At 33.6% G+C, this 23505-nt stretch overlaps 1 protein-coding gene across 3 annotated transcripts in view; it reads right to left on the reverse strand.

The window, feature by feature from the left end:
* Nucleotides 1-23505, reverse strand: part of CHL1 (cell adhesion molecule L1 like) — a 213410-nt gene that overhangs the window by 64624 nt on the left and 125281 nt on the right. For 2 of the 3 annotated variants that reach the window (XM_026446855.2, XM_023198275.1), the window contains 6 exons: nt 22836-23020; nt 16592-16697; nt 14315-14502; nt 2135-2257; nt 980-1150; nt 12-59 (listed from right to left, as the gene is read on the reverse strand). In XM_026446855.2, coding sequence (XP_026302640.1) covers nt 12-59; nt 980-1150; nt 2135-2257; nt 14315-14502; nt 16592-16697; nt 22836-22926 — 727 coding nt within the window. In that variant the 5' untranslated portion in view covers nt 22927-23020. Of the gene's footprint in view, nt 1-11; nt 60-979; nt 1151-2134; nt 2258-14314; nt 14503-16591; nt 16698-22835; nt 23021-23505 lie in introns of those variants that run through there. The other variant, XM_026446858.1, reaches the window with a different exon arrangement.

Consider the following 23505-nt stretch of genomic DNA (forward strand, 5'->3'; position numbering starts at 1 on the left):
GTTCGACTTACCCTTGGAACCAATTTCTGTGGATGAACTTGAGTCATTAGCATGCTTTACTGAAATGAAAAAATGGAAGGAAAAAACACAAACATAATGGTGGATGCTGATATCAATAAAGAATGAAAAGTCATATATTTGTCTTAGAAAAATTACAAAATGATGTAGAACCATGCTTCACTAGAACATTGCCTTTGGGAATATAGTTTTACATAGAAAATAATTATAGTGAGTTTAATCTTGAATTACCACAGATGAACCCAGGTGGAGAAGATTCAAGTCATAGCTCCATTAAAGAGAACTGAGGCTACTAGAAGAATGTTATAGTGAAGCCCTGGCATGGTATATCTACACACAAAAATGAAAAAAATCACAAACCAAATTAAACAATGAAATGGCAATGCCAACTTTCAACTATACCAGGGCCAATTATTCAGTCAGCAAACTGTTGTGGATTATTTCTTCCCTTTGAATCTTACGGTTCTTCCTCCCTCTAATTACTTTTCCCATTTGGGAACCCAGGCTGGCATCTGCAGAATCAAGTAGGGAAAGGAGCAATTCAAGTAAGTTTGCCAATTTGGTGATAAAAATTTCCTTTTTTTCTTTGCCTCTGTTGTTTTCTCCCCCATTTTCAGTCTGCCAGTTTACCCAAGATCACAGTGAATCAATGCCCAAGATTTGCTTAGAAAACCCTGGAATTTCATTGTATATTTCACCCATTGAAAATGACAAGATCCTGCAGACGTCAGATGAAATACATTTGTCCTGTGAATTGAGATTTGATTTCCTGGCTGTGAGAGACATAGCTACTGTGGATCTGCAGCTGCAGATGTCTATTTCATCTGGATGAAGTCTCTAGAGTTGAACTGAACAATGGCGGAAAATATCAACCCAGCTTTAAATGGCTTCAGCCAGAAGGAAATTACAGACACATTTGCATTCCGCATACATGATGAAACAATAAATTATTTGGACTTACAACTGTTAACTGTTAGTTTCATTGGCATTTTCTGTACAATAGTCCTTAATCTTGGAAATGCAGCAAAGCAACAGTAATCATTGCGACTGTCTTTTTCTTCCACATTTGCGAAGTACAGATCTCCCTTTTGGCTCATGTATACTCTTTCATCTTGTTCGATGTGTTCTAATTCTGAAAAGAGATATCTTGTCATTGAAAAGGGCAACTGTCCCTTATTGTGCTTCATCTTCCTTTTTCATTTTCTTTTACATTATTATTTCATTTGATTTTTCCTATTTGCTCTTTAATTCCTGTCAAGTCTGGTCTTACTACAGGAACAATGAGCAAAAAGGAAAACAAAACAAAACAAAAACAGCAGGAAAACCCTTGGGAGCATGCTTTTTACCATTAACCAAAGAAGGCCGCTGGCAGACAAACAGTGGTAAACTGTTTACCATCTCGGTCTCTACCTCTGCTCTATGAGTCTGAATTGGCTTAACTGAAAACTGGTCAATGCGGACAATGCCCTAATTATTTTCTGAGAATCACGTTTATTTAAAACATGACTTAAAAATAAAAAACAAAAAGCTCTCCAAAAGTTTTATCTGTGATATTAATCTCCCTGTTCTGGTTGCAGCCTGGAAGTTTCTAGGGGAACTGACATCTGGAACAATTGGCTGTACCTAAGAGTAGCTTCATTTGCTTTCTTCTGAGTGCTGTACAAATAGCATTTTTCTCTATGGTTCATAGTGAGAAAACATGTAGAGAGCATTGCTAAGGCATATACTAGAAGTAGACTTTACAAAGCTAGAATTTCAGATTGGAGTCAGCAAACCTTTTAGAAAATTAAGCAAAAAAGTTAATACTAATTGATCAGTAGGTGACTGCGATTAGCAGGTAGAGCGTTACTAAAATAGAAAGATGAAGCTAGTGACACAAACGCATGCCATCCTCAGCTTTCACATGATCTATATTCCAAAGGTAAGTGCACTGTTTGAAATATAGAAACTATTGTCTTCATAGACAAACCTTATCATATTAGTAGCATCTCCTTTTCAAATATGAAACAAAATAAGAGATCTTTATTTTTATCTAGTCTTTGGATTCATTGTGTTATTGATATGATGGATAGAATTAAAATGTCCCCATTTTTTGATGGAACAGAGCATTACTTACCAATATTCATCCAATAAATATGTAAAGGTGGGAGGCCTTTGGGAGGATTGCATGGGAGGACAATTGGATCTCCCTCCTCCACTTCAAGAGGGTCAATTTTTTCTTTAGGGAATTTTGGAACACCTGGTATAAAAAATCATTTCAATGTGTTATTTTAAAATTACCTTTGACTATAACAACAAATATCTTAATGCATTCTTTTTTTTTTTTCAAAATTGGGCAATTTTAATAAATTATATGCTACAGATCCTGGTTCTTACATCTCCCCTGCAGAGATAAATATTATTAAGAAACTGGTGTGCATCTTTACATAACTTTAAAAATACTTCTGCATTTTGAAACCCCAGACAATAATATTTTTGTTATGTGACAACAATAAGGCAATAACATACTTGTGCATATTTCTCTGGGCAGAGATATAAACCCAGAGTCACAGGATTTTCCTGCTTTAGTTTTGATAGATGTTAAATCTTTTTCTCCAAACACTGATTTCACTTTGAGCAGTTACATATCTCTAACTCTCGCTTTTTGGGAACGCCTTGAATGTCATTGGCAAATATTCCATTCAGTGCATTAACCACAGGAAATAAAAACTTCTAAGCCCATGTGGAGAAAATGGTAAGAATACAATGAAAAGCCAAATTCGACCACTTTAAGTTGCAAAAAGAGCCATCCACATTGAAATTACTCCCAGTAAATAAAAATTTAAATGAAATGGAATTGATGTAGGAAATAAGACTTGTAAATATTTCAACCTATTGTTTCCTGCCCACACTGGAGTCAATTTCTTAAAAGAGCAATGCAGTTATAGTAAGAATATAAGTCAGAATTGTGCAGAATTTGAAATCTAACACCAAAGTTTCATATTTTTATGGAAGTATTGATTTCATAAGGATATTCAAAATGTATTCTTTCTGAGCATTACATTGATGTCTTTCAACTTTTGTTGGGGGAATTTGCATTATGCTTCTCTTGTGGAGGAGAAGGATCTTAGGAAGGCATTTATAACAGTCCCGACTTGATGGAATTCATTAGAAGGTGTTCTATTTGTATATTTCATTCTTAAATTATGATTCACCGCCAATTTTCATTGTTCTTGGAAATCTAAAGGTTTACTCATTTCCCATAAAATCTCTTCTTGAGAAGCTTTGTGCACTTCCTATATGTTTGTCCTGTAGCCCCTCAACCCCCATCTACGCCTTTAGAGGTTGAGGGAATTTGCTGACATTTCTCTTATTGATGCACCAGCTGGTTACAGTGAATTGCTTTTTGTCTAAATTCAAGGACCTTTCAAGGCTTAACATTGCAGGGGGTGGTGTGGTTATTACACTGCCTTTGCAATTTCGGAAGGCAGACTTTGGTTCTCTCTATACATTCAGCCATGTGACAGTCTTTTAGTGGATTTCCTCTTGCTCAACTCAATCCTTGAGATTCCTTTTGGAAAGTCTCTGGAAACATTTTTGAAACAGCATCCATCTTTGAATCACATTTTTGCTATAGGTAGCATGAAATTTTCCTCAAATGGCAGGAATGTATGTTTAGTATATTCACTACATTAAGAGCTTGTAGATAAAGTATCATGCCATCTATTTGGTAAAGCCTCGGCTTTGATTGACAGCAAATGTTATGGAAAACATTTTGCAGAAAGTACACCTTATATACATAAGGCATAGTAATATACAAAACGTTTATGTACCCAAATCTCCAAATTCAAACCACTTGTTTAGTTTTATTCGCTATAACTGAAGCCCAGTAAACACTGGCATTGAAGTTATTGGTGCTGCTGGGTACTTGGTGAATCTATTTATACTCAGATACAAGAGGTGGCAGAGGAAATAAAATATGGATTAGAAAATGGAAAGGGTATGTAATCCACTTCGATAACAAGCAAACTATACAGTGCCTAATATGAATACACAGTTCACTGGATAATATCTATTGTAAAGTAATTAATTACTAAGATGTATAAATCCCTAATTGGAGAGCTGCTCCCTGAGAGCATTCAAAAAAATCTCACAATTCGAACAGACAGTACTGCCAGTGAAGCATTATCATCCTTGCATTAAATAAATCTAGATTACACAATTCTAATTCTGAAAATGTGAATTTGTAATTCAACTGGCTTCTAAGGCACCAACAATAAAAAAGAAAAGAAAATTTAGAACTCTACCAAAACTGTTATCATATGCCATAAATCTTCAGAACAGCTTTCAACTAAACACAAAATTAATATTGGAAAACAGGGATGCATACTTATACATCAATAAATTTAAGGTTTTAGAAGAGATACAAATGGCATTACTTTTTCAGGATTTTTTATGTCTTATCCTTTGACTTTGAAACTATTTAGTGAGTTTGAGGGCATGATAAAAAGTGAAAATTTTAACTTTCACAGATAAATGTGAAATTTAATTACTATAACACAACAGCAGACATGAAGTCTACTTCAATTCAAATAAAGAAATGGCTCCATTTAAAACTAACTCCAACCAGTGGCATTTACTGTGTTTATCTGGTGATAAACATTAGCATTGTTGAGTTTGGACAACTGTAACACTTTTTAAAAGTAAATTAAAAACAGTCATTTTTTCTGTACATGAGGTAACTATACTCCTTTGTCTTGCCAACATATTTCACATGGGTACTTCATTAACACCAAAACCAACAATCATTTAACTTTGGTTCAACAAGACTGGACTTGATCCTGAATGGCCTCTCTGCAAAGGGATGAGAATCAACTTGCAAATAGCAGTCTACCTAAGCAGAACTTCAAGAATGTTTGGAAATCCCATTATAACCAAGTCTAGATGAGATCAATTTCCTTTCTATCTAATGCCACTATTAATCTATTTGCATCAGCAAAGCAAAGCAAGCCTATCACAGCATGTATCTCTTCACTCTTCTCAATGAAGCTTTCACATTTATTATTCAGTGTCATGGACGGATTTCTAGCAACAACTAACACCAAGGGTATAAGTGACGTTCAAATATATTCACATGTAGGTTTTTGAAAACTTTCGCAGTTAAAATCTGTCATGGAAAAACTTTCCTACAGACAAGTTGGCTGCACGTGAGTCTTATTACCAGAACTATCAAGGCAAAACCAACCTGCAAATACAAAATTTGCAGGAGGTCTAAGTCTTCAGGTGCTGTCAATGAGTTTTGAAAACTCATCATCACAATTATTTCAATGTAACATACAGAAAAATAACATTCCTGAAATAAAGAAGTCTTCTGAAAACAGAATTTATATCTATAGGATATCCTATAGCATAAACCAGGTTCTAGCCCAGGCACTAGAAAACTAACTGGTTACAAAGATTCAGACCAATATCTTCACCTTTCTGTATCTCATTTTGTTTTCCTTTGCAGTCTTAGAATGCTTTGAATTCATCTCTTTAGGCTCCTCAAACACCTCACCAGGGTAGAAGCTTCTTAAGGGTAGGGATATAATAAAACCTAAGCTGTGTAATCTCATCATGCCAACATGCCTGATAGTGAAGAGTAGTAGTGAAATGGCATCAGGGAACTTTAAATACAACTCATGCTAACTAATCACTTTGATGAAAAAAATAAAAAGCAAAAAAACAAAAAACAAAAAACAAAATCGCTGGCATCTTAACCGCTACCATGTTATGCAACACTACAGATTATCTTTCTCTGGCACTCAAGGAATAAAATAGAAGGTTTCCTTATATTTTCCTATTTCTAGATGATACTGTAATCCAGTATCAAGGTATTTTCAACAAAGAAGTACAATGCCTTTTTGCTCATCTATAGGATGTGTTACCTGAGTCATCAAAGTATAGACAACACCATGTGGCATCACGTTATCCATAAACACTGAAGTTGGCTGCTTGGGCCTGAGTCCTGGCTTCAGCTCTTCCTACGTGATCTTTGAATCTGCTACTTAACATGTTTCAGTGTCCTCATTCATAAATGGGAAATGTAATAACACCTAACTCATTTGATTTATGTTGAAATTTAAATATTTCACATGAATCAATTAAAATAGGACCAAGCACTTAATAATTATTCAATACATGTTGGCTACTCCTCAAATATTTTCACTTTGCATGGTACAACCAAATGCATAGAGACAAGGTGGGCAAAAGGACAGAGAATTTTCTTCTGCTGCTGCTCCTGATTTTCTCTATAGCCTGCATCTTAACAGCTTCTGTGATTTTGTGTAATTATTTGAATTAACATTTTCAGAGGAGATGGAAGGACAGAGGGAAGAAAATGCTGTGCTTTTCATGTAGAACCTGTGATTTGCTTATTGAATTATTTCCCCTTTTTCCATCATTGGACGAATCTTTCCATACCAAAAAGCTTTATCTATTTTGACTTGGCACTCTGTTTATAGGACTGGCCTGGTGAGCTTTCGAGTGCTGTACATTTCACTTAAAGATGCTTGGCACATTGCTCACAGTCTGCCATCATTGTCACGAATGCATGCTACTGAGTACACATACTTTATCACCCCTAACTCCAGTTTCTGTCGGTAAAGAGATTTAATTGATTCCCATTTCCTGCAGAGTACCCCATTAATCCACTTAGGACTACAGAGAAATAACACTGGCTTTCAGTCCATGAGCTTATAATGAATTCATGCTAAGGAAGGACACCCAATTCAGCCTATTTCATTCCAGGCATTCACATACTTTGGTGAATCAGAGTAAAATCCTCAAACTTAATTAAAGCTTTAGAATTCAATGTTGCATCCTTAATTGAACAAATTGATCTGTTTTTGTTGGTTTGCACTTAATAGTAGGAGAATTTAGCATAGGCTACAACACCCAGGTTTCCTACACTCCCACTCCAAAATCAGGGCAGTAAAAAGCCAGGGTTTATCTTGAGGAAATTGTCCTGAGGAATCTGAGGAAGTTATGTTAACACAAATGTAGAAACCAGCACATGAATATTTCTAATTAGTTTTCATTAAATTATTATACAGAAGATTTCATCCTTTTTGGCCATTTCTTAGACTATTTTAATAGGATGTGCAAATTGCATTATTACTTTTATTCATTCTTTTATTCTTCAGCCTATCAACCAATAAATCAATCAAATAAAGTATAGTATGCATTCTTGTGACATCTACAAGGCAATGCAGAACAGGAAGGATATGATAGTCTGGTATATTTTCTCATTCTTAAGGATCCTAATTAATACATATGACAATTGATAGACTGTCCCAAACAGTACACAACTAAATGTTTTAATAACCCCAGAGAATTTGCAGCATCACTATTTATAATAGCCAAAAATGGAAATAATTCAAACGTTCATCAACTGGTGGATGGATTAACAGTAAATGATATCCACGTAGTGAAATACTGTTCAGCAATATAGAGGAAGAAACTACTGATATATACTACAACATGGATGAACCTCCAAAACATGCTAAGTGAAAGAAGACATATGAAAAAGACCATCTACATGATTCCACTTATATGAAATGTCCATTTCTGGACATTTAAAGAGGCAGAAAGTTGATTGGTGGTTGCCTCAGGCCTGGAGATGGGAACAGAGAGTGACTGTAAATGGGCACAAGAAATCTTTTCGTGGTGATGGAAATGTTTTAATACTAGACTATAATGATATTTCACTAAAAAAAGTTGCTAAAACGTCATTGGCCGGGCATAGTGACATGTGCCAATAATCCCAGCTATTCACGAGGCTGAAGCAGGAGGATCACCTAAGCCCAGGAGTTTGAGACCAGTATGGGCAACATAGCAAGATCCCATCTCTAAGATAAATAAATAAATAATGTGTAAAAAGTATTAATTATACACTTAAAACAAGTAAAATTTATGACATGTAAATTATACTTCAAAAAAATTGTTTATAGCTGGGCACAGTGGTACATGCCTGTAGTCCCAGCTACTGGGGAGGATCGCTCGAGTCCAAGAGGATGAGGCTGCAGTGAGCCGTGTTTGTACTCTAGCCTGGGCAACAGAGCAAGATTCTGTCTCAAAACAAAAACAAACAAACAAAAAAAAAAAAGTTGTTTAAAAACTCAGAAAAAAGAAAAAAATAATCTAGGCTGACTAGGCCAGTAATGCTAAGTGGAGAAACCTGATCTGTGCACTGAAGGGTGAGTAGTGTTCAACAGTCAAATTAGGATTATTTATATTACCATTTTAACCTTATTGATAGTTCGATAATGAAGGCAAGAGAGTAGCTCCTTTCTTTTCCAGATCCAATCACCATGTGCATGCACAGGATGTATATTTCTGGAGGACAGTCTTTGTTTTTATTCACTGTTAGATCCCAAATTACTAGAAAGTGGCTGGTGTATTATGGGAGTTTCAGGATGATTGTTGAATAATTCACTGACAAAATCCCTATGCCATGTCTTGGATAACACATTTAGTTAAATAATTTTTTATGTATATAAAAATGGTACATTCTGTTTCTTTGGTGGTGGTGGTTGTTTTTCTTTCACTCTTTCCCTAGCAAACTTAACTGCAATGTTGTTGAAAATAGAAAACTGAATATTGTATACAAAGGTTTCTGTTTGTTAACAGGAGATTGGGAAGTAGAAACTCTAACATTTGAATCACAAAGTTTCTATCAATATAGGAGAAGAACCAATTCTCTACAGTTTAAGAGAATAATTGATTAAAGATTGTAGGAAGCTTTAAATTATCTCTGATTTATAAACTCCTAAGGATTGGGTTGGGTTACTATTCAATATATAGATGGCTGCAGAAAGCTGTCAGATGATGAAGTAATTTCAGGAGAGGCTGGAAATGATGCATAAGAAACCTAATTTATTTTGCTCTTTTCTGCAGCAGCAGCAAAGAAAAAAAAAAAAAGCAATTATCCAACAACGTAGCTCAGATCCAACTCCCATCTCTTAAACAATACTCTCATATTCTGGTTAGAATTATCCTTATATTGTTCATGTCTTCACTTGGTCTGCCTAGATAATGACAGAAAAAAACTGAAATCCTTTAACTGCAAAATCTTAAACCAAATTCTGCCATTCCTTTCTTTGCAATAGATCTAGCTGCTTCCTTTGCCTTTGTGTCTCCATAGCAACCACTAGAATTTAGGTTAGGAATCACCCTCATGACTTGCCTCCTACAACAGATATTTAATCTGTCTCTTTCTCTGGTCTTAACTTATTTCAGTTAACTATATAAATGTAATATATAGTTTCACTATTATCAACCACAATTTTCATGACAATACTTTCTAATCCAGGATTCATGGACATTTCCTATTGAATGTCAATTCAAATCCAAACTCCTGAGGACAATTTCCAGGTTGATATGTCACTGCTCTGATGCTAAAATATCTCAGTAACTCAGAAATGTTCACTTCAGACAAATCAGGATGCTTCACACTTACTCATTTTGAGAATGTAAAATGATTGTTTATAGAATAAATGTAAAAAATACAAAGAAAGAAATACAATAGAAATCCATTCACTGACTACCCATTTTACAAAATAGGAATATCATTATCACCTTTTTGTCTAGTGCTGATCTGAACCCCCACTTCCATTTTCCAATTTTCACTTCCATTGCAGGTAACTACTGTCAGGAATATTGTTTTTATCATTCTCTTATTTTTCATTATAATTTTACCATAAAATTATATCAATCAAAATTGTAGTCAGTTTCACGTATTTCTTTCTTTTTTTTTTTTTTTTTTTTTGAGGCGGAATCTCGCTCAGTCACCCAGGCTGGAGTGCAGTGGCGCCATCTCCGCTCACTGCAAGCTCCGCCTCCAGGGTGCACGCCATTCTCCTGCCTCAGCCTCCCGATTAGCTGGGACTACAGGTGCCCGCCACCACGCCCAGCTAATTTTTTGTATTTTTTAGTAGAAACGGGGTTTCACTGTGTTAGCCAGGATGGTCTCAATCTCCTGACCTCGTGATCTGCCTGCCTCGTTTACATATTTCAAACTTTCTCCAAGATTTACTTTTATTGCTCTACATATTCTTGATGATTTTTTCACTATTGTGTAGTATTTTTGATATGAATAGAGCATAATGCATTCATCCATTCTACTTTGAGTGGCCTGTTGTATTTTTTTCCAGCATATTTTTAAATCCAAACAATGTGACCACAAATCTTCTTGGTATATATGGGCAAGAGGCACATGCACATGAGCGAGGGAATGGAGTTACTGGGTCATAAGTAAGAGCATCTTCAACTAAGGAAGGGATTACAAAATGTTTTCCAAAGATCAAGCAGTAAACTGGACTGTCATCGGTAGAGGATAAGTATTCTGCTGGCTGTATATTGCAACCTAAAATTTTTATTCTCAGATTTTCTGATATTTCCCAATTGGGTAGAATCAAGTGCTTTTATCACTAGGGTTACAATAGGTCTATTTCTGGTAACTAATGATGTTGAACACATTTTCACATTTTTATTGGCCTTCCAGTCTGGGGTTCAAGTTTATATATGTTGCCACTTTGTCATTTTTATTTTTTCTAAAGATTTCTAAAATTATTTATGAATACATACTATGTTTAGTTATATGCATTGTCAATAATTTTTTGAGTTGTGGCTTATTTTTGTTTTTACTTTCTTCCTAGAGTCTTTCGATAAAAGAAGGATCTAAAATAAAATGTAGGAGAACATATTCTTAATGATTTCCTTCATGAGGCTTTAACATGACTAAAGAAATCATCCCACTCTGGGCATGGTGGCTCATGCCTGTAAATCTCAGCAGTTTGGGACACTGAGACAGGAAGATTGCTTGAGGCTAGGAGTTCAAGACCACCCTGGGCAACATAGTGAGATCCCACCTCTACAAAAAAAAATAAAAATAAAAATTGGCCAGGCATGGTAGCACTCGCCTGTAGTCCTAGTTACTCAGAAGACTGAGATGGGAGGATCACTTGAACCTAGGAGTTCAAGCCATGAAGCCATGACTACACCACTGCACTCCAGCCTGACCTGGAGACAGTGAGTTCCTGTCAAAAACAAACAAGCCAGAAAGAAAAGAAAGAAAGAAAGAAAAAATCTTTCTCTGTGTTTACGACCCTGGTGATACATATATTGTTTGAATTGTCTAACTTTTTAAAACGTTTTTTCTTTTCATTTTTCAGGCTTTTATCCACTCTGAATGATTTTTTATATGATACAAGGTAGAAGTCCATATAAATGTTTCTCTGTGTGAATTTTCAATTGTTCCACAATGTTTAGTTCAAAGTAAAGAGAGCAGGAGACAGAGAGGGAGACAGAGAGACAGAGAAATCCATGCTAACATGTTAACTCCCTCAACTGTTTTTACATATGTGAGGGTTTCTTTCTGGGTTTACTATGCTATTCTGATTTGTCTAACCCTGCACAAAGCCATCATTGCTTAATTCCTAAAGTGTTATGCTGAATCTTGATTTCTGAAAAGAAGAAGTCCTTATGACTTGTTATTTTTTAAGAATTTCTACCAAATTTTGCCCTTTGCTCCTCAAATATATTTTTGAATCAGCTGGTCACACTCCGCAAACAAAGAAATAAAAACCAAACTATAGGCGTTCTGATTTCAATTTTTCTATATATCAACACATCAAGAATGAGCATTTTAACTGTATTGGTTCTTCCAATAAATAGAAATAGCTTACTTATTTTCTATTTATCTAGATCTTTTTAATGTTTTTTAATAAATATGGATACTTTCACTACAAAAATTACATACCACTTTATTGAATTTATTTTCTGCTTTTATACTATTTTCTCCCTTCACTATAGTTTATTCTGTTGCCTTAAATTAATTATTTTTATCCTAAAATTATGTTACCTAATATGCTAAGATCATTAATTTTCTTTTTTTTTTTTTTTTTTTTTTTTTTTTTTTTTTTGAGACGGAGTCTCGCTCTGTCACCCAGGCTGGAGTTCAGTGGCCGGATCTCAGCTCACTGCAAGCCCCGCCTCCCGGGTTTGCGCCATTCTCCTGCCTCAGCCTCACGAGTAGCTGGGACTACAGGCGCCCGCCACCTCGCCCGGCTAGTTTTTTGCATTTTTTAGTAGAGACGGGGTTTCACTGTGTTAGCCAGGATGGTCTCGATCTCCTGACCTCGTGATCCGCCCGTCTCGGCCTCCCAAAGTGCTGGGATTACAGGCTTGAGCCACCGCGCCTGGCCATTAATTTTCATACTTAATATTTTTCCATGTAAGTGTTTAAAATGATAAAGATCCCTCTAAATAATGCTTTTACTGCATCAAACATGTTTTCTTATGTAGCATTTTCACTGTCATCACTTCAAAATATATTCTATTTTCCTTACCATTTGGTACTTGACCTAAGGCTCACTTAGGAATATATTTATTAGTTTTCAAAGATGTAAGTTTTTTTAAGTTTTCTGTTTATTATTGATTTCTAACTTAATTGCATTTTGATGTTTTTCTCATAGACCAAATATATCATCAAATATAACCTTTTACCTTGTGTGTATGAAAAAACTCATTTTGCTGTTTTAGTTACAATATCCTATATGTTTCCATTAGATGGAGCTTGTGATTATACTTTTAAATCTTCTGTGTGCTTACTGATGTTTTTGCTCTGCTTAAGTTAGCAAATAATGAAAAAGATATGTTAATATCTCATTATTATGGTGAATTTGTCTCTTTTTCTTTGTAGTTCTATTTTTGCTTCATGCATTTTAATATTATGTATGTCTAGTAAATTAATTTCCATGAAGGTTTTTACAAATAAAGTGTGTTATGACTGATAATAATACGGTCATACCTACCTTCATTTGGAAAGCATTTATCTGGAATATCTTTTCCATCTTTTCATTTCAACAATTATGTATCCTTATGGTTTAGATAGATATGTTGTAAAAAGTTTATAGCTTTTTTTTAACTCAAAGCATTTATTCTATTTACTTTTATCTTTGATTTGTGATATATTTGAATTTATTTCTATCTCTTTTTCTTTCCACTTGTCTCACATTTTTTCCCTCCTTTATTTTTTCTTCCCCCACCCCCGTCAACCACATAATGTGATAATACCTTTTTCCTGTAATTTTAGGGTAAATACTCTATAAGTTTTAAGATGCACGCCTTATTTCTGAGTCTAAATTTGACCTATATTCCTTCCTCTACAATTATATAAGGACTTTAGGACAATTTTAATACAATGCCCTCCCTGAATTTTTGGGTTAAAGATTCTTCATCATTTGTTTTTCTGAAGTTTGTGGGCATTCTGAACCCCCAGAATCAAATGTTCATATTTTGCAAGTCTTAGAACTTTCTCTGAAATACTTTCATGTCTAGGACTCTAAAAGAAGAACCTCCTAATAGAAGCTGGCTGACAGTTTTAAACTTAACAATTTACCCTATAAAAGCTTTGGCTAAAATTGTGTAATGGTGGATATCTTAAGAATAGTGGGAAAACATGATCAAATATAAAAGGTAGTCATGGATATCCCATGAACATAGGGCAAAGAAGCTATCAATAAAGTACACTACTTCAGGGGACAATTACTGATAAATACACCACTAAAAGCAAAGTGTCTTGCAGTTTTACATAATTTTTATTTATGGTTAACATTAGCAATAGTTGGTTCTCCTTTCCTAATGAGCATCATATTATTGATGTTAGGTGGGACTATGCAACTTGCTTTGCCCCACCTAACAAAACATGAGTAGGAGTTTGCCTGTGTAACTTCTTGTCAGAAGCATTGAAGAACCTGTATACAATTTTTCATGTTCCTGACCCAGACTCTTTGATCAAAACGGCATGTTTCACAAGAGGCAACCACAGAATGATGATGTCTCCATTAGCTGAGATCAGCGAGAAAGCTGCAGGAAAAACAGTTGTCCTGAAGAGTTGCCAGGCCCACAGCAAATTGCTTTATCAAGGAATAACTTCGTATTTACATAGAGGTTTTGGGATTATCTATTGCTGCATGGAATTTAACCAAGTTTAGCTAATAATATGTTTAATTCTCATCATATAAGGCAAAGCAGATATTGTATTTTTCCATGTTAGATGTAAGATTACTGAAACAGAGTCAAATTATGTTGTTTTCTAAGGTCATTCAATTTTAAGTGTCAAAACCTGGAGGAAATTTTTCCTTATAAATAAAACACAAGACATATATAAGTTGATTTAATTAATAATTGCTTTATTTCATTGGAACCCACTATAACTCCTATTTAACACTTCACTAGAATATTTGTAAAACGAAATTCCCATTATAGCACTTACTTGGAACTATAAATTCTATTTCTTCTGACATAGCGATTCCCAGTTTATTTGAAGCAAAGCAGCGGTATTTCCCTTGAAAGTGAGATATGTGCCCCTCATTTGGGATCCTGAATGTTCCTGAATTATTAGATGTAATTATCCGATGGTCAGTGAAATAAAAAGGGTTGCCATCCTTAGTCCACGTAAATCTAAAAAATAAAACTAAACTTAATAATCCTGAAAAATAATAACATATTTTTAGAGTACTTATTAACAACTGCATAAAAATGACAAAACCAAGACATTTTATGATAAAAAGTATGTACTTAATGGAATATAACAGGATATAAATAAGGGTCTCAGAAGAATCTGAGAAATATTACTGTCCATAAAAAAGCTTGACAAATGAGAAGATTAAAATTGAAATTAGCTTTTGCTTTTTAAAATTAAAATTATTTCTTTATTTTTTCATTAGAAAGATGATATAAGATTATTATTAATATTCTGGAGACTACAAGAAACATATATAATTTCTGTTCATGTATGTGTGTGTGTAAGGAACTCACTCAAAATCCCAAAACACACAAACCCGTTATTATTACATTTGATAATATTTCCTATTAGTATTTTTAGAATTTTGTCACATATTCTAACCACACTGAATATACAATTTGGCCAACTGGATTTTTCCATTATTATAATGATACTACAGACAATTTTTATAGCTACATTATCTTCTGTCATATGGTTGCTATTTTAATTACTTTTAACCATCTCAATGTCTTTCCTTTTATGAACAATATTGTAAGAAAAAACCCTATATATTTATTCTTTGGTACTTGTCCAAATATTTCAATATGTCAATTCCTTAGAAATGAGATTAAGAAAGCAATAATTAAAAACTTTTTTATAGTATTTGATAAATGTTGCAAAATTATATTCTAGAAAAAAAATGTACGCAGCTAAATTCCCACCCCAGTATGCTAGAGTGTCAGTTCTATGAACAACGACATTAAAAGTCTCTTTAAATCTTTATCAGTCTGATAGACAAATAATGACTTCCCAATTAGATTGTACTCAGCATTGTATATTGGAATTACCCATGTAAATTTGGGTATATTTCAGGGCACCATATTCTTCCACTAATCTATGTGATTCTTCTTCCAACAGGAATAACAAACCTTCACGGACATGGATTCTCATTAGGAGTAGGCCTACCCAGCTACCCCCTTGACTTATCTTACGTCTCTCTGTGTGTTTCATATTTCATTGTTGACAAGTGTATGGTATTACTTTTTGATGTAATAATTCAGCTAATTAATATTAATATATCATGATATTGATCAATATATTCATGCTGATTGAATAAATTATCCTTCATTCCATTGTAATTCTATCTATACTTACATATATTGATTGAATATATTCCATTTGGTTAAACATAGAAATAATTATAATTTAGCATGTTAATGGGTCACTAATGATTATTAAATATCAAATTATCAGGCAATAATAATAGTCATGATACAGTTGAAAATCATCAGTTTTCATCAAACATGTATATTCTTAATGAATATAAGATAATCATGCAGATTAATAGAAGTATGAAGCTTTGCTTTCCATTTTAAAATCACGTAGAATTTTAATATTGGAAATTCTCCCTTCTCACTTCCAATACATGTACACTTTTTCTCCCTCTCCAAAAATAGAAGGTATTTCAAAAAAACTCATCAGTGATTATTGTCACCTAGAATAACAATTATTTAATTATAAAATAAAATAATACTAGATAGTAGTATATCATGCAAATAGTACTCTGCCACTTGAGATGACAATATTTCAATGACAGCTTAAAAAAAATCAAGTAACAACCTATCCACAGAATAAGATGTTTAAATTTAAAGACATACAATTATGAATATGTGTAGAATGATGTTTACAAACTTTGACTTAATAAATGCTACATTTTACTAAGTAGAATGAAGGATCTTCTAGTTTTTAGCTACCTTATTTATTTGTAGACTAAGGGACTGTTGAGTATTTTTGCTGTACCAAAGACTACTCTAAGTATTTTAATAACAGCCCTTAGTTTATGGTCAAAATAAATTCAGCTGGCAGAAGAACATATGTAAAATAACCAAATTTTATATCTGTTTGCATGGATATTGTTTTATTGTAAACCCTTAGCTTTAATCATATGTAGATTCATAGTCCAACAAGCTTATGATGGTAAGAGTATAGAACAGCATAAAGAACAGTGCACATTTAAAGAATCACTTAGTTTGAAAGAATACTCACGTTGGTTCTGGATTTCCTTTAGCTTCACATTCAATTTGAAAATACTCATCAAAGGGAAAGGCAACTTGGACTTTTGACTGTTTTGTGATTGTTGGAACCTGTTGAACTAAATATTAAAATATGTACTTTAAAAATGCACTATTCAAACACTAGGCAAGGTTAATGTATAACGAAAACAATTTAAACCTCTTTTGTATACTGATAAGTGAAAGGATGGTACAAAAATGAAAATTCGAATAAATCTCACTCTCTCTTTGCAACGTGTACTTACTTCTAAGGAATACACTTCATTGCCATCATTTCATGTGTTAGTATATGTTTATTTTATTTAAACCCAGAATAATGTAACAATTTTTAAAGCAGAAGAAAAGTTGCTATGTCATCACAACTTTAAAATATATATTATTAAAATTATTGGCATTCAATCTATGTTAGCATGCATATGCACTTTTACTTGGTTCAGTCACTTTGAAAGTTCTGTTTGTAGTCTTCCATGCTTCTATAAACACATTAGAATTAATGTACTGTTTTTACATTATTTCTTCCCATTGATATGCTATATTTTTTAATAATTCTAATACTGGTTATTAGATTATTATCCATTTTTTTTTCTTTCCTGGTAAAGTATTTCAATAGGCATTTTGAGTAAATAGATTTTTCCTTTATTGAATTACTGATGTATGATAAATTTCCAGGCATGGGCACAAATGGTAATTACTCTGGGTAAATTGTAAATATCATTTCACCACAGAATATATACACAAATAACAAAAGTAGAGTGGTTGTCTATATTTTTCCCACCAGTGAATGCCAGCATTTCAAAATAATAAAGTAGTTTAGCATTTATTACAAAGGAAAATATAAACTCCTTATTCTCTTTAATTTTCTTTTTTTGGGGGGGTTAATAAATGTTCCTTCATGGGCTTGTTCAGTGCTTGTTATTCGTCATTTATAATAAGTTTTCATTTTATAACTTTTTCTCACTTATCTATTGGGAGCTTGAGTTTTGTTCCATTTCCTTAGAAAATTTAACTTACTAATAACCATTATTATAAAATAATAACTAATGCATAATAGCATTAATAGATTCTTTATATTCAAATATCCTCTCATCTTGTGACAAACTCTGTTAGTGTTTGGTAAGTAATCTACAAGACAAACACAATTTTAAAAAGTAGGGAGCGGACCACACTTGGTGCCTCACACCTGTAATCCCAACACTTTGGGGGGCTGAGGTGGAAGGGTCGCTTAAGCCCAGGAGTTCAAGAACAACCTGGGTAGCATAGGGAGACTCTCTTCCCTACAAAAATATGTAAAAATTAGCTGGATTAATGTCAAGCCCAGGAAGTTGAAGCTGTTGTGAGGTGTGATCAAGACACTGCACTTGAGCCTGGGTGACAGTGAGAATCTTTCATAAAAGTAAAAAAAAAAAAAAAAAAGTAGGAAGTGATTTTGCCTCTCACCTAGTAGAGCAACGAGATTACATTTCTGAGAATTGCAACTATAAAATACATTTACTAATGCTGGAAATACAACTTGGATTAAGCTTTGAAATAAAACATAGAGTATGATGTGTGTAAAGATCTACTGCTGATGAGCACTCAATATTTTTCGAAAGGAGACATCCAGTTTTAGTATAGTTCTTAGAATCTCTGATAAAAGGACAGGGTTGATTCATAAGGAAATGCAAACTGTTCAGCAGCAGTGACCTGACTTTGGCAAATAAAGTATGAGAAAAGCAATTTGGAGACAGGCACAGAGCCTAACTTAAATAAGTACTATTCCACAGTAGAGATGCAAATGAGCCCCTACAACCTGTGACATTGGACCGGGCCCTGAACCACTCTCTGTTTTCTCATTTGTAATATTAAAGATATAGCCTAGATAAATTGCTCTCAAATGTATTGGTCTCAGGACCCTTTTGCAGTCTTACAAATTACAAGACATCTCAAAGAGCATTTGTTCACGTGGGGTATAGTTAACAATATTTACTACAATAGAAATAAAAACTGAAAAAGTCTTTCAAAATGTTTACTTACGAATTTATTTAAAATAATTCTATGTTAAAATAAATCACGTATTTTATGAAAACCTTTAAATGTTGTGAGAAGAATGGCATTATTTTACATGATTGCAAATCTCTGTAATTTCTTTTTTCTTAATTCTTTGAGTCAGGGTCTCGCTCCCTCACCCAGGCTGGAGTGCAGGAGTAGGATCATTACTCACTGAAGCCTAGAAATCCCAAGCTCAAGTGATCCTCCCACCTCAGCCTTTTGAGTAGCTAGAACTACAGGCGATCTCTGTAATTTCTTGAGAAAGCAGATGGATTCTTATATCTGCCTCTGCATTCCATCTGTTGCAATAGGGTTGATTTGCTCAAAGATATAAAGAAAATTCAGCCTTACACAGATAATGTAGTTAAAAAATGATGGGAAATTTTATAGTCTTTTCTGATGATTGTAGATATTCTTTTTAGACAGAACACCAAAACTCAACAAGTGGTAGGTTTTTAAACATTCATTGCAATGTGGAATCTAAACCCTATCAATCAACTTTTCATATTCTGTAACATTAAACCATTTTACTTTTTTAAATCTACAAATGATTTTGTAACATCATGCAGCTTTCATTTGGAAAAAATACCCTTTCACTGAGTTTTGTGTCTTCCAAATATTGATGCATTTAATTACAGATTATCAAAAATTGACGCTTATTAGAATTGCCACTGATCTAATCAACAGTATCAAATGTCGGGAAGCTCTCAAGCTTACAGTAAACAATACATGTCCTCCACAGTTCTAATGTTTTCTTGAACACTCACTAATAAGTCATTTTATCAGTGACTTATATAAGGTCAGTCGTTTACCTTGAAGTGAATGGGCTCACTTGGTTCACTTTCAGGAAAATATCTGACCTATATCTATTTGAGAAACCATAATTTGTCAGTCATAACTTTAAAGTGAAGATGATGTCCATCTAGAGACTCAAGCAATCATGCAATCAAGAAATGGACACTTTGTTACATAGCATAATTATTTTATATCTGTCTACTTCCCAGTTCACTAGAATGTTAGAAAGTATGTATTCCAAGGTAGTTAATTAATAACATTAATAATTTATAAGTGCTTCAACAATTATAATCTTAGGCAAAACTGTTTTTGTTTTGCTTTGTTTTGAGAGTTTTTTTACTCTAAGTATATGGACATTAAGTATCGTCTGACTACTAGTAAAGTTTGATGCCAATGCCCGGCTGGAATGTAGTGGTATGATCATGGCTCACTGCAGCTTCAATCTCCTGGGCTCAAATGATCCTACTGCCTCAGCCTCCCAAGTAGCTAAGACTACACGTGTGAGCCACCACACCCAGTTATTTATATATATATACACACACACACATATATAATATATACACAAATTTATAATATGTATAAATATATAATAAATATATACATATATTATATATAAATATAATATATAAATATATAAATATTATATATATATATTTAGAGATGAGGTCTCATTACATTTGCCAGGTCAGTCTTGAACTCTGACCTCAAGCCTCCCAAAGCCCTGTAATTACAGGCATGAGCCACCATGCCCAGCCACCATTGCTTTTGTATCATCAGAGCGAAGGACAATACATTGAAAATGAAAAAATGGCATCTTAGGTTTATTACAAAAACAGATTGATCTCACAGACCATCTGGATGTATCTCTGGGGCCCCAATAATTCTGCAAACCACATTTTGAGCAATGACAGCCAGAGTAGAATAAAAACTAAACGCCTTTTCAAATTCTAAATTTTTTTTTATTAATTCTACTTGTTTTAATTTTTACTCTTGCCTAATAAATCTGATAAGTGAGTTTTACCAGCTTATGGATATTAGTTCAAGTTCAGTGTTTATCTATTGGATATTCATAAACCAACATGCAAAATATCTGTATTTTCATTCACATTTACTTTGTTTCTGATTACTACTATTTCTGTGTAGAGCAAGACTTGAGCTTATTGCAAATTCATATTATTTAAATTTTATTGCACTTATAAATGGTGAGGGATGATACACAATGGCCACAGTCCCTTAGATATCAGCTAATAACTTGTGAACAACATGTTTGTTAGAACAATATTCTTTCCTAAATTTGCTAAAGTTGTAAAAGCTCAGCAATAACTAATTATTTGGGGATTGGAGCTAATAACCTTTGGGTGTTTATAAGAATATGTATTCTACATTATAAATCCTTTCCTCTATAATTAAACCAGTTATAGAGACGCCAGACTCCTTAACATTCAAATTGGATACCTGCCTTAGTTGCATTTACCTGTGAGTGCTCTAGAGCCCTGAAATAAATGAATAATATTCAGATGTTCTGAAAACGTGACATTAATATTTTATAATAATTGTTGTCTAAGGACATTATAGCATGAAAATGCATAAGTAACTGAGACAACCAGAATAAAAATGTGGGCCAGGAATTAATACAAAATTTCATATCCTTCACCACTGACAAAGTAAGAAATGATGAAGAATAAATTTGTATGCCAGAGGTTATGGTCAGGAATCTGAATCAGAAATCTCAGTGGCATCTTTGTTGCTATTGGGAAGACAATGTGAAATTACTAACCTTTTTCCACAGGATTACCAAGAAGCTTGCTCTTAACCTGCTACTGCTTACTCAAACCAAAAGAATTCACTAAAGATGAAGGTACTTCAGTCTCCTGACCAGCATTTCTACAAAAAGGCTGATCAGTGATGAAATGTAATATATTCAGGAGGCTGAAAGATTTCAGCCAAATGTAAAGCAGACTTTAAGTCTATATATTTGTAGGTCAGATAAGTGGAATTTCTTAAGAAATGGAAATGTCAAAACAGAGCTTACTTATCTGTTAAAAATAATAGAGAAGGGGTTTCTACCTGGGGGGATGGAACTACAATTGCAGTGCTTTCCAAAGTATATAATATAAAATAGCTGTATCAAGTAATTTAAGGTGGCCTTTAGAATAGTTTTTAAATACATTATATTATGTATTTCAGAGAGTTGTTTCCTTTTCTATTCACATTCAGCCTGAGTACTTCAAAAGCAACGTTTTAGTTAAGTCTCAGCACTTATCTAACATTTATTAAATTTTATGAGCTCAAGGCTATTTCTCTAGAATTTAGAAGATTCACAAATATCACCTATAATACTAAGATTCTAATAAACAACACATACCTCTAATATAATAACTCTCCAAAATATATACAAAAGAGACAAAAGAGATTATTCCTGAACTATATGGATAAAAATGTATTAATAACCTCTCATGCGTCTTTTAGATCCCATATGCCTGTAATATAAGAAAAACTTGCGACAGACTTGATATACTATTACATACGTTCTGTTTGCAGATTTTTTTAGCTTTTTTTGTGTGTGTGTGACAAAGTCTCACTGTATTGTCCAGGTTGGCGTCCAATGTCTATTCACTGGTGTGATCATTGCACACTATAGTCTTGAACTCCTGGGCTCAGGCAATCCTCCTGCCTCAGACTCCTAAATAGCTGGGACTACAGGCATGTATCACCATGTCCTGCTGATGCTGATGTATTTCTTTTTAACTATTAATTACCATGACTTGTTCAAACTGATTTATAATGGTTAAAAATCTGCATCCATTTTACCAACATGTGTTAGAATATATATTTATATATTTCCATCAAACTACTGTCTAACCTCTTAATATGAATGCACACTATATAATGCTATAGATTTTGAGAGTTGATATCATCTTATATTTTTACTTGTAAAACGGCTTATTTTGCTAATTCATTGTTTTCATTCTTAAATATAATCATTTTGAAAAAGAATACAAAGTTTATCCAATTCCTTTTTGACATAATTGGTTGAATGTCAGTAATTTCTGGATCTTGATTAAGTAACCTAAGTATATAAAAGTGAAATTGTTGGTAATATGGCAGATAATCCTAGACACATGGAAAAATGCTAACTTATCTATAGGTTATTATTCTCGTTATGTTCTAAGTTTGCTTAAGGAACTAAAAGCCCGGGTTGCAAAATAATTACAGCAGTCGTGTATCAGCCACCCACAAAACAAAAAAGATAAATATGAATTCTCTTGACAGAGTGCTAAAGAATATATAGAAATATGGAGAAAAGTCACATCCTCAATCCGTAAGTATTCTACTTAAAAATCAAAATGCAAATATGAAATTCCATTAATAGGCACTGAATGCTATAACTTTACCTGAGGGTGGTATTTCAATTGCTGTTGAGAATTTTAGCAGGAAGAAAATTAGAGATACGATTAATCCTCTTCCATTTAAAAGTGGCTCCATTGCTCTTCAGGAAGGCGATAACGCAGAAAGAATGAAAAGCTTAATGTCTCCTCTTACTTTTGGTTTAAAGCTGAGACTTTAGTTAACCTGGAAACTAAAAAAACAAACAGAATAACATGTTAGTTCATAAACTCTAAAATTTCAACATAACAAATTAAATACATTTGCTTTTTTTTGGGTTTGGCAGTATATTTCCTCTTTATGAAATTGTTCTATCATAACTCCACATGAATGAAATCAGTTTTTCCTCTTTCTATATAAAATAAAGGACTGTGAATATACACTCTATTGTAAACCACAAACTATTCCAATAAATCACATTTGTAAGTCAGAGGAAGTTTTACTTGGAAGGTATCATATTACACACATGAGTGGTTTTTCTTTTCCATTCTCAACTTTCATTTTAGATTCAGGAGGTACCTTTGCAGATTTGTTACATCGGTAAATTGAGTGCCACTGAGTCTTGGTGTATACATGATTCCATCACTCAGGTAATGAGCATAGCACCCGATAGGCAGTGTTTCAATCCTCGCTCCTTCTCACCCTCCCCCATCTAGTAGTCTGCAGTGTCTATTATTT

The sequence above is a fragment of the Piliocolobus tephrosceles genome, chromosome 2 (assembly GCF_002776525.5).
Source record: "Piliocolobus tephrosceles isolate RC106 chromosome 2, ASM277652v3, whole genome shotgun sequence".
Classification (NCBI taxonomy): Eukaryota; Metazoa; Chordata; class Mammalia; order Primates; family Cercopithecidae; genus Piliocolobus; species Piliocolobus tephrosceles.